The sequence below is a fragment of the Clupea harengus genome, chromosome 11 (assembly GCF_900700415.2).
Source record: "Clupea harengus chromosome 11, Ch_v2.0.2, whole genome shotgun sequence".
Classification (NCBI taxonomy): Eukaryota; Metazoa; Chordata; class Actinopteri; order Clupeiformes; family Clupeidae; genus Clupea; species Clupea harengus.
In genome coordinates, this window is record NC_045162.1 from 5,666,831 (window position 1) to 5,679,649 (window position 12,819).

General features: G+C 39.8%; 2 protein-coding genes across 3 annotated transcripts; one reads left to right on the plus strand and one right to left on the minus strand.

Annotated features, from left to right (window-relative positions):
• Positions 1-2,218: 2,218 nt before the first annotated feature.
• Positions 2,219-5,357, plus strand: LOC105891894 (cathepsin K-like). The gene is made up of 7 exons (XM_012818080.3): positions 2,219-2,449; positions 2,826-2,948; positions 3,200-3,346; positions 3,539-3,754; positions 3,896-4,061; positions 4,350-4,443; positions 4,682-5,357. Exons 1-7 carry the CDS (start codon positions 2,261-2,263, stop codon positions 4,776-4,778), a joined length of 1,032 nt encoding a protein of 343 aa, XP_012673534.3. The 5' UTR covers positions 2,219-2,260; the 3' UTR covers positions 4,779-5,357.
• Positions 5,358-7,691: 2,334 nt separating this feature from the next.
• Positions 7,692-12,518, minus strand: ctsk (cathepsin K). Of its 2 annotated transcripts, none has more exons than XM_012818078.3 (8): positions 12,372-12,518; positions 11,729-11,849; positions 10,866-10,988; positions 10,529-10,684; positions 9,671-9,889; positions 9,195-9,360; positions 8,610-8,718; positions 7,692-8,136 (listed from the first exon to the last, which is right to left on the minus strand). In XM_012818078.3, the coding sequence occupies exons 1-8, from the start codon at positions 12,380-12,382 to the stop codon at positions 8,037-8,039; spliced, it is 1,005 nt and encodes a 334-aa protein (XP_012673532.2). In that variant the 5' UTR covers positions 12,383-12,518; the 3' UTR covers positions 7,692-8,036. The 2 variants fall into 2 exon arrangements, with proteins under 2 accessions (XP_012673532.2, XP_031431504.1); XM_031575644.2 differs by lacking the exon at positions 12,372-12,518 and adding an exon at positions 11,964-12,072.
• Positions 12,519-12,819: the final 301 nt, after the last annotated feature.

Below are 12,819 nucleotides of genomic sequence, written 5' to 3' on the forward strand. Positions count from 1 at the left end.
CATTTTGGAAGGTAACATTCCGCTGACAAACTAGTTCCTTAAATTTTCACTTAGAATAAAGCATACAACAAGTACATTTTCTGGTTAACATTGAACGTGTCCGTCTTTACCGGGTTTCATGCATATCAAAATATATATTATTCTCTCTTTTTATACATCTTTCAATACTATTTAATTCACCAACAATTTTATTAGTTTCACTTGTTTTTCATTCTCACTTCATGTGGTGGTCATATTACACACTGCTATGCGATATGTCTAGTTTTTATGGTTATTAGAGGCCTAATTTTACAACCCAAATTCACTTTAATTTCTGAAATGAGAATTTGGGAACAGCACAGCTTCCAAAAATGGTCTGTGGTCCAAACCAAATGTCTGGTTACTTTCAGAGAAAATTAGGTTGAGGTTGCGTATTCTAATTTGAATTCAGTTTGTTAATACAATGTATTTACAGTTAATGTTGAAAATAACATTGGTTTCTTTATTCTATGCCCACAGTTGTTATTTACGCTGGGCCCGTGATGGTTATGGCTACAGCTGTGTGTGTAGTATGTGTCTATCATGTTTGCAGAAAATAAAGAAAACACACACACACACACACACACACACACACACACACACAGATAGACATAATAAGCTAAAAATGTTGATTTTATGTAATCAACTGACTTTGAATTAGTGGATCATAGATTTCATTTCCCACCAAACATGTTGTCTAGCCTACATTACAACTTAATTAGGACAGCTAGGGTGGAGAAATAGCAGGTACAAGCAGGTTGTTCGGTGGTAGCATAGAATATCAGGGACAGGAAGGGGTGTGCGTAAATAGAACACCCACCGTTCCACTGAATGATAAACCACACCCATCAGCAGGAAAGGCAAGATCCCACCCTGTGTGAGCTTGTATGTGTGTGAAAAAAAAATAAGCCAACCTAACCTAAGTTAGGCAATACACAAAGAACACACACACACAGACACACACACAGAGTCATGAATGGCAGCACCACCAGAGTAGGTACGCATAAGAAATACCCCAAATAGATTTGTTGTTAATGTGTTTTTTTTTTGCTTTGTTGATGCATACACAAATAATGAATAAAAAAATCTAGAAATTAGAGACATTTTTGTTCAAAACCTCGAACATACACATGCACAATAATACATAATACATACCACACCTGAAAGAAGTATTAAAGGTGTGTTACTGCAGGGTACTTTATTTGTAATAACTGTCAGTGAGAAGGATGCCCTTTTTAAAGCTTGAGCACCTGTCCCCCAATTGTCTGTGTGCGTCCCTGATTTTGATGGTGTGAATGGAACAGAGAACTGTAAAGCATTCTAGTTCTGTCTCATGGAGGGTGTATTAGGTCACTCTATTTGATATTTGTGAAACTCATATTTATCACATGAACAGAAACAAACGAGATGGCTTGCCTGTCAGAGATCTAAAGGAAAAGCAATTTGAAATAAATCTTTTAATGCCAATAGACTAATCTCTGTCTTGATACCTGTTGCGCCCCTCTGCACCCCCACTGCTCGATTGAAAAGATGTTTATTTGTTAAACGTCAAATCACCTCCTGAATCAGGCGACCCTGAGCCACTGCAGCACCACACAGTCTCTTAAATATCCACATCCTTACTTCAGTGAAACAGCACAACACAGACACTATAGCGAAAACATTAATCTTGATCAATGAATTGCTACAGTCACATCTTGCTTGTGCACTTACAGACCAAAGCACTGTACAACCAGGCACACAAACACACCCAAACAACTAAATGTTCTCACCAAATAATTCAATTAGACAATTCCAAACATATATGGATGCAACTAAAGGAGCAACAAATACAAATATATAATATAATAATAATAATCATGATCATCATAATCATAATTGTCATAGTTGAGCACTTTTTTGAGGAAACTAAAATCTTAGAAAAAACCAACCACATCCTAAATGAGTTCATATGTCCTTATATGTTCATAACGACGCCTGACATCACAGTGTTGACATATATTAATGTAACCATGATCCTTTGCTCCCTTTATCGGGGCTATAAATAAGTTATGTTCCGCGATCTGATGATCAGACAGGAGCATCAGACAGGAGCTTCCTTGCCCTCTCTCAGAACCTGAACTGCACCTCAAAGGTAAGTCAACCACAGAAGCTCCAAGACCAAATTATTAGATACTTGTGTAAACCAAAATATACCTATATCTACAACATTAAATTGTATTTGTATTGGCTATATGTAGAGATGGTATTTGACAGTAGTACATGTTTAACAGCACAACATACAATTGCTTCAGTTTCACCCAGAATGATCCTTTGTGGATTGGTGCTGTTGGTGTCTGGGTCTGTTTTGGTACACGCCACATACAACCCAGCTCTGGATACAGCATGGGAGGACTGGAAATCAACCCACCAGAAAGGGTACTTTGGTTTGGTAAGTTTAAAATCCTTGTAGTGCTGGATATTTTTTATGTTGTTGTTTTTTTTATTTTTTTCATGACAAAAAGTCTAATGCAACTTTTCTCAAATCCTTTTCCATAAACATTGGTGAAAAACAATGTTAGTACTGTTGTACATTTAATTGCAATATTATTGAGGATAAGATATTTAAGGCTTTTTAAATGACCATTAGCACAATATGTATCTATTAAAGCAAACTACACACTAATCTGAAACCCTTTCCCTGGATCTCATCAACCAAGAATAATATGACCTGAAGAAACCAATTTCCCAATCCAGATTGTGACAGACACCAAAAGCCTTCACTGTCATTGCTCTCATACTGCCTCTCTGTCTCGTGTTTGTTGCAGGGTGAGGAGGACATCCGCAGGACCATCTGGGAGAAGAACATGCAGCTGATTGAGGCCCACAACCAGGAGTATGAGCTGGGGATCCACACGTACGAGCTGGGCATGAACCACCTGGGGGACATGGTGAGAGATTCAGGCTCAGACTGAATAAATATGAATATACACATTCTCTATATACCACAAAACCAGACTCAGTTTCCACTGAAATCTTTCAAACTGTTGTCTTTGGCATTCTTTTTTTATTTTGGATGAGGTTTCAGAAATGTGTTCAAAAATCCATTGTGACAGGAAATTATTTTGATATGTAGTCTGCCTTTGTGTTAGGCTAGTTAAAATACGACATACTTTGACTTTCCACTGAACCTCTTCATTAGACAACCGAAGAGGTTGTGGCGACGATGACTGGTTTCAGACCTGATATGGAAGAAGAGATCAACTCAACCTTTGTTCCTGACTCCAAAGCAGCACCTTCCTCCATTGACTATCGTGCCATCGGCTATGTCACCCCAGTCAAGAACCAGGTCAGAGTCCATATTAAAGCAAACAGACTTGTGTGGTTTAGAGAATTTCTTTGGAACAGTGGCAAATATCACAAATATTCTCAGCATCTAATCGTGCTGGTTTGAATCAGGCCCACAAATACTCTTCAGAGGACCAATAATAGGACCTTCTGTCGTTGAATAAAAAATAGTAATGTCTCATATTTATCCTAGGGCTCCTGTGGCTCCTGTTGGGCCTTTAGTGCTGCTGGAGCTCTGGAGGGTCAGCTGAGTAAAAAAGAGAAGGACCTGGTGGATCTGAGTCCCCAGAACCTGGTCGACTGTGTGGGGCAGGACATGGGCTGCAATGGTGGCTACATGACCTACGCATTTGACTACGTCCGCAGGAATGGCATAGCCGCTGAGAAAGCGTATCCCTACACAGGGATGGTAGGCTCCTCATTCTAATTAATACATACAAAAGGAATCACAAATAGTTATGTCTCTTTGGTTATACACTTGTATATCACTGAATCACCTGATCCATCTCTGTGGATTAATGTTCTAAACCTTCCATATGGACATTTCCAGGATGAAAGATGTCACTACAACTCTTCTATGAATAGAGCTTCATGCAGAAGTTATAGGCAGATTAAGAAAGGGGATAAGAAGATGTTGAAGTTGGCACTGTCTCAGATTGGCCCTATTTCTGTAGCCGTTGATGCAAGTCTGGAAAGCTTCCATTTCTACAAGAACGGTAAATCACTTTTTAAGTCTTTGCTGGGGATTGGCTTTATGTGAATTTGTAAGAATTAGTGGCACTTTAATTGCATATTTAGTAGTCAACCATTTTTATTTGTATTAATTACAGTTTAAACCCTATATGAGCATGAGCTGAAATAAGCACTGAAATACTAACTGAACATCGGCCTAAATGTTCACACTTGAATTGGCAAATCATGAAATAAATGTCAAAGTGGTGATGACTAAAACAAGTTTTCATTTTGGATGGTTGAAATATTTGCTTTGTCATACATTTTCTTAGGTATATACAATGACTGGCAATGCAGCCATGAACATCTGAACCATGCCGTTCTTGCTGTGGGCTATACCACTCGATACTGGATTGTGAAGAACAGGTTGGCATAGACTGTGTTTGCACTTTTAAATGTCATGTCATGCAGCTCAACCTAATGCTTGCTATACAACGGTCATAGGTTTAAAAGAAGGAGCCTGAGGTTTAGCAGGATTGAGGCTCATGCTAAACTCTACCCTCTCTGAGATTTCAGCGTTGTTAAATTTGACATTCTTCAGCTTTATATGTCTTTGCTTACAGCATTGTAAATTTTCTATTGTGTCTTTCTCTTTTTTTGGCAGCTGGGGCACGGAATGGGGAGACAAGGGCTACATCTACATTAAGAAGGGCAGAAATGTATGTGGAATCGCCAACATGGCCAGCTATCCAGTCGTGTGAATGACAAATGCTTAGTGAAGGAGTTGGGATACAAGATATTAATAATATGTCTTGGCAATTGTTAAAATAATGTAGAGAAATTAGATCTCTGTAACTGCTTAAGTATTGTGTGTTTATCTGCTCTCAGCATACAGAAAATATTTTAAAAAGAAATAAATAAACTCTGGATATCAGTGGCATCTCGGTTTTATTTTATTGTTATGCCTGTTTGTTAAACTGGTTTGTTTCCCCGTTAGTTCATTGGTTAGTTAGTTAGTTACATGATCTTATACTTGATTCTGGATTTCAGTTGTGCTCAAAGGCCACTGAACCAGACTGGGCCTCCGTATTGCAAGAAACTTTGTATGGTAGAGCCAAAAAACAGAATGAAGATTTCCTTACCAGCTCCAAATAACCCGAGTCTCCTTAAAAAGTAGATCCTCTGTTGTACCATATAGTAGGTCCAGGACAGTGCACTGTCCAGGTGTTAGAATGATCATGTTTGTTTTATGGTTTGGTTGTGAATTGGAATCGGTTGTTAAAATAAAGAAGGGACATTTTTAAAATAAACTCTGGATATCACTGGCATCTCGGGTTCGTTTTATTGTTATGCTCATTTGTTTTAACTTGTTTGTTTCCCAATTTAATAATAATAATAATAATTTGAAATGCCAAAACTATAAAGAATATAAACATTGTATGTCCTGTCACAAATATGATGTATAATCATGTATAGCCTATAACTAAATAAATATGAGAAGTTCCCCAGATAAAATCAAATATTACACTAAATGAAATAGCTACTGTTTTCAAAATACAATATTCATTTTGAAAATATCATTACATTATATTAATAACATAACTCATAGACTGACTGCCCAAAACCTAGCTGGGGATTCGTGGTGAATACTAATGCCCTACATACCAGTACACACGCCACATCCTCCCTCAGTAACCTCGGAAAGCACGATCACGTATCATGAGAAAATCCTTCAATGATCTTACAGAAATATGTAGGTTATATAGAGTAGAATTAACATATCAACACAATGGCATAATTCAGTTATCCACAGGTATCCGTCTGGAGGAAATGTTGGGGTGTGGGGTACTCTGGACCTTTTGACAAAGGTGGTTTAATGTGGGGGTTATCTGATGTATGCTTGTGTTTGTTGTCACTCTTTAGAGGATGTGGACGATATGTCTGCTTGGGGGGAGTTTGAGGTGGTATGTGTGTCTGGAGGTCAAGGTGTTATTGTAGGGGCCTGAGAGGCACGGCTAAGGGGTCCAGGTGAAATGCTAATATGTCTGTCTCCAACCATCTGGTGTGGCTGAAGTTAAAAGGGTGGGGGTTTTATTAATATGGTCTGATATGTGGAATACACCATATTATGTTCGTCATAGGTAACTATGGTATTTTACGTTAATTAGATTGATATTTTTTCATTTAATTGGCTTTTTCACTTGCAATTATTCTAGGAACAGCCTAGGTACCAGTAGCCTGCACAAATGGGGAATGCATAAGATATGGAAGATTGTGAGCAACGAGGTGCCATTAAAAAGTTCTTCTCCAAGTGCGCCTTTAAAAAAGCAAAAACCGTACCTCTCCTTCTCCACGTTGTCAAAACAGCGCCCCCTCAGCTTGAACTTCATATTGGGGAAGAGGAAGAAGTGCAAGGAGACAAATCCGCCCAGTAGGGGTTATGGGGAGCGTCAATGGTGTTGAGGTAATTTGCACCTCCCCCAGGGGCAGACTGTCACGAGTTCTGCTATAACGTTCTGAGGCGGTCAAGGGTCCGAGGGAGAACATTCGGCGCAAATGGCTTGAACTGTTGCTTGCTGATATTTGGGTGACTACCTCGACGGTACCGTTTTTGCTTTTTATAGGCGCAGTCATGGAACTTCTTGATTGTACCTCGATTGTTTATCTTGACAAATTTGAACATCTTGACCAACCTGAATACAATCTCTGCATTCCCTTGTGGCCAAGAAAAGAGATATTTTGCAGAAATGTGTAGCATTTCTTCTTCTGCAATTAAGACTACGATGTATGAATAGAATTTACAAGATCATTATTGCGTATTTAGATCATTGATTTACGTTTATAGCTGCCTGAGCATTAAATCCTACCTTTTCCCAGACGCTCGAGTCTTTCAAGGGGTTTAACCTTTACATGTTTGAATTCTTTTAAAAAAGCGTTTCAGGATATGTGATTACTTCGAAGACATCCGAGATGGATTCACTGCATTGACTCACAACACAGGTTTGCTCCTGCTTTCTTGCGAATTACAGAAATATGTAGGCATAACGCGCCAGTCTTTCATTAAAGGGATAATGCTATTTTTTTGCCAGATAAATAAATCACTCTCGGGAAATTATGGTTTGTGATTGGCGCAGTCTAATGTTCCTTGTAAAAGAAGAATATTTCGCAACGCCCATATTCAAAATTCCAGCTTCGGCGGAGAATTCCGTGTATTGCCAGAGTTTAGAAAACACGCCCAGGCAGGATCCTCCTTAAAATATGGTCGGTTGTATTGGCGGCCACTTTTGGGGTGAGGACAGGTGGTCCATGCCTAGCTCCTATGTGTGGATCCCCAGCTCATACTCCGGGTTGTGGGCCTCAATCAGCTGCAGATTTTTCTCCAGGATGGTCACCTCACCTGCACCTCCTCCCCTTAGTGTGGCCTCACAGTACAACTGATGAACAGCTTGGTCTGGCACTTGTTTGCGTTTGGATTGGTGCTGCTATCTAGTGTTCAGAATTGTTAACTTTTTGTAAACACCTATTCCAATTGCTATGAAAACTTGTTTTCAGTTTCTCAGTATTATGATACGATACATCATTTAGCTTCCCATTATGCCGGTGAAAAGTATGATTGTATCTCTTTACAAATAGTTAATTTCTCCTGTGTATTCACCAGACTCTTGAGAAGAATGTGTAAAATAATCAACATTTATTTTGTCAGATAAAAAAAACAAAAAGATTTTTTAAAATTTGTTTACAAATACACCTCACCAGGAGGAATACCTTGTTTATGTGGTACAAATAACTGCATTTTGTGCTTGTGAGGACACGACACATGGCATCCTCCAGGTCAAACCTCCTGTGTGGGTTTCATATATTGCACGACAACATCTTTGAATTCAACTGCTCATACACACAAACATACAGACACTGACCACACCACACACTTAAATCACACCCAGTGCCTCATAGTTGATATTTGAAGTAGTTCCCTCAGTTGTCATTCACATCCTGCGCCTCCTCCTGATGTGTGGTGATCACATGATGGGGTAGCTGGCAAGGTTGGCGATTCCGCAGGCATTGTTGCGATTGCGCGCCATCAGTATGTAGCCCTTCTTTCCCCAGTCCTCGCCCCAGCTGCACGCCAGGAAGAGAAAAATGTGAGAGGTGAGAAATACATTGACAACATGAGGAGGGCACATATTAGCAGGCCATGTACTAGCACTCGGGCCTCCAACTACTCAGGGGAGGAATTTGACAGAATAACCGCATAAAAGACTGAATAAGACTGAATAACCGCATAAAAGACTGAATAACCGCATAAAAGACTGAATAAGACTGAATAACCGCATAAAAGACTGAATAACCGCATAAAAGACTGAATAAGACTAAATAACCGCATAAAAGACTGAATAACCGCATAAAAGAAAGTATGTTTCACATGCTACACATACCCACAAGAGATAACAACGACATAAAAGAAACTATATCTTATGAACTCACAATCCTGCAAACAGTTCCAATGAGCTAATTGGCAGATGCGTTTACCCAGAGCGACTTACAAGTGAAGTATAATGCAAGCACATAGTTGATTACCAACATGCACTCACCTGTTCTTCACAATCCAGAATTTCTTGCCCTTGGCGGTGATTCCATAACCCACAGCCAGTACTGCGTGATTGATATCATCTTTGTTGCAGTCGCGATCATAGTACACACCTGAGAGATGGAACGTAGTTTAGTCATACACGGGATAAAGTTGTTTATAGATTGCTTACGCTGCTCAACAGGTAGTCTTACCACTGCACTGAAGAACTTTCAAAATCAAACTAAAATCTTTGTCTCAACAGTTTCTTATAATATGTTCCTCATAACTGTACAACTACTGGGATTTAACTTTTACAGACACTTTTATTATGAAACACGCACAGAAACACACATTCGCCTGTAGAAACGGCTAAATGTTTACTCACTACAGGCTTTCCTCTGAGCCTTGGCGTACTGTCCTATATATCATCCTTGGCCAAAAGCTATGCTCTGTCACTACAGTCAACACATTCCTGGAATACCACCAAGCCCAGGTACCAGAGTTGTGTACTTTTGAATAACACAGCACAAAAAATGCAACCATTCGTCGTGCTTTTCGCCATGTGCAACAGAAAAAGCAGGACGTGGCCATAACCTTCGTTACTTACCTCTCTTGTAGAAGGCAAAGGTGGACAGAGTGGCATCAATACCCACGGACACGGGTCCCACTTTGGCCACTGCTACGGTCAGGGCACGCTCATCCCCTTCTTTGATCTCTTTGAACCCACGGCAGGCGGCCGCCTTCCCGGATTTACTGTAAGCACAGGCCTGGTCCTAGGGAGATGAACATATCCAAGAGGGTGTTTGAAAAAGAAACCATGTCAATTGTTAATTGTTAATGTCAATTGTTGGCCTATAAATGGAATAAAATTGAACTAAAGTATACTAAAATACTTGACTACTTATTATAATCTATCCACTCATTTTCAAGTATCTTACTAAAGTGTTTTTGAAATGAAGTTATGATAATGAGGTTATGAGTTATTTTTGTTAACAATCAATATATTTCCTTTATTTCCCATGCCAAACATCCATATTTCTGACACAAACTAGACGGGTCCATCGTCTGTTGCGAAGGGCGCACCTGTCCGACGTAAGGGTAGGCTTGCTCGGAGTCGATGCCGCTGTTGTTCTTGACGTAGTCGAAGGCGATGGTCATGTAGCCCCCGCCACAGCCGTAGTTCTCTGTGACGCAGTCCACCAGGTTCTGGGGACTCAGGTCCACCAGCTGGCCTGTGGTCTTCATCAGCTGTCCCTCCAGAGCTCCGCAAGAGCTGAAGGCCCAGCACGAACCACAGGATCCCTGAAACAAAGACCAGTTACCCGCTCAGCACCTCTGTGCAGGACAACGTCCCCGTGGGCCGGAATGCACATGGACACAACGATATACGGTCATATGATAAGACATTTTGAGGTATCTGGATTTCACAAAAAAGTGGGTTTCACAGAATTATACGCAGAATTGTGTGGCAAATGAAATGTAAACATTTTGAATGTGTTCAGGTAGTTTACCCTTTTTGAAATAAATATTCTTCATAAACCTGCACTCAAATGAAGCCTAAAATGGTAATTCCCTAGTGGCTGTGCGGTGGAGATGGTGTAGTTCCCTTAAGCTCCACCAGAGGGAAGGCTCGTTATGGCTGTCAATTTGTTACTGTAAACACACTGGCTCAGCAGTTTTTTTTCCTCATTCCAACCTGGTCCTGCCTGTTCCTGGAAGAAGTTGTTGACTACTACCATTTATCTGATTTGCTAAATATTAGTTTTATACAGTCTTCAGGACGTAGTGCTCAAACAGACTTAACACGTTGTACTTCTCTATTTATGTAGGGCAGATTAGAGACTATAGACTGCTCTAAATTGATTTGAGGACAAAGTAACAAAACCTTCACCAAAAAATAAATAAATAAAGTGATTTCAAGGCCTTCAAGTGGTCTCCTACCTGATTTTTGACCGGAGTGACGTAGCCTTGTTTGCGGTAATCCACAGATTTGGGAAGCCTCTGATAGTCTGACAGGTCAGCAGTGAATGTGTTGTTTAGATCTCTGTACATGGGCATCTGAAGCCCCGTCATCTTCTCGGTAATCTCCTCTGTGGTCTAGGAGAATATTTGAACGTTTAGGCAGGCAGTTCTGGCACCACACAACTCGAATATCTTGTTTTGTGACACAAAATCATCAGGGTTAGCCTGAGACTAATGGAACAGGAAGTCATGTGATTGCACTGTGTGTTGATATGAATATCTGAAGAATTTTATCAGCTGTTCAATCAACCCTTACCATGTCCCCCAGGTGGTTCATGCCCAGCTCGTACGTGTGGATCCCCAGCTCATACTCCTGGTTGTGGGCCTCAATCAGCTGCATGTTCTTCTCCCAGATGGTCCTGCGGATGGCCTCCTCACCCTGCAACAAACAAGAGACAGAGAAACAGCCTGAGAGCCTTTTTTTGGGAAAGTGCGTTGCAGTTTCTTTTTTTTTTATAATAAGGAAAAAATATGGCTTCAATGTAATGTTTCTATATCCGAGGCACATTGTGAATGCTCTTGTTTTCCCCATCTTATTCTCTTTCTATGATGATCTTAGCATATACTGTATATATTTTTAAACCGTACCTAAGTTTAAAAACAATCTGTTACTGATTTAATTTCCAAAACGAATAGTAACACAGCAATACACCTTCCCACCAATGACCACATAATCTCATTGTTATTGCTTCATATGATATCCCTTGGACCTCTTGGTATTCAGTGAACTTTGAACTGCAACTATGAATGTTGTACATACATACAATTAGTATTCTAATGTTTAAAAACAAGATTTTGAAAGGCAATGATGTCAACAACAACAAGGAAGCCTATGTGGATTTAGATGTACGGCCATATCTAAATGAGGAATTTACAATGGTGTGTGGACAAATTAGCTGGTAGGAATGCTGTTTGCATTAGCACACACACGCTAGCTGCCCTACTTCACATTCTACTGCCAGACACCTTTGGCCACATAACCAAAAAATTTAGTGAAACACTACAGTATTCACTTGCTATTAGAACATGATGAAATATGTACTATTATAAACTCCCATATACGACGATGGGACGTAGAGAAAAAAAACTTGTTCAGCATAAGTGAGTAACTCAACCTACCAAGCCATTGTATTCCTTCCTGTGTGTGGTTTTCCAGCTTTCCCATTCACCATCCAGTGAAAAAGTATTAAGATGGGCCAAGGCAGTCCCCAACAGAAGCAGACAAGCGCACAGATTCATTCTGAAAGAAAAGTAAGACAATTATTAAAATCTGTGATATACTCTTGATGTGAGTTTCCTGGCAATTCTTTTTCAGACAGTTAACAATAGCACGGTGTGTTATTTGTACACTTGCCGTTTTGTAAAATGGAAGTGAACAGTGGCCTACTTGTTTTGTCATCTTGAAACTACGACTAAAATAATGAAAACTCAGGCGAAACGTAAATTTAGCGGACTGGATGATCTGCACCGTAAGCAAATCAGAAACAGAAACAACTCGACCATAGGCTACACGATGTGTCAATCGAACAACTGGAGATGTAGCCTAAAGTAAAATATTTCAAAAATGAGTAAATTTGATCAACAAAATCACTCAAATGTGATCAAGACGGTCCCTGTTATCGTGCTATGTATCGCATTACTTTTACACTACCCTTAAGTTTCACTTTCAGGTGTTTACGCATTGATCGAAACAGAGTGATTAACTCCACTAATCCAAGTGCAACAAAAACAGCATACGGTTGCTTGGATACATTTTGCCTACCTTAATTGCATCTTTGGTGAGGTGTAGTTGTTCTTCAGCAATGGCTTCGTCTGTAACTGGGTCAGTGGGTAGGCTCTTTATATCCAAAAGTTAAGAGGAAGTTTTCAGGGGAACTTCGGACAAAGCGGAATTACATCTGGAATACATTTGACTCAGGTGTCAAATTTCAATTTAGGATTCCCCCTCCCCCTTTCTAGTGATGTGTCATTTGCGCATTAAACACAACTGTAATACATTAATTACAAAAGTTGTATACCCATTTTATTTGATCTATTATTCCATTATTAATTCATGGAACCAGAGTATGCAGTAAAGGATTTTTTCACAATTAACTGACTTTGAAAACGAATGCCTTCAACCTGGTGTAAGTTTAGAGAGACACCATTACATTGTCTATACCTTCACATACTTGCAAATGTCATCTGTGTGTGTGTGTGTGTGTGTGTGT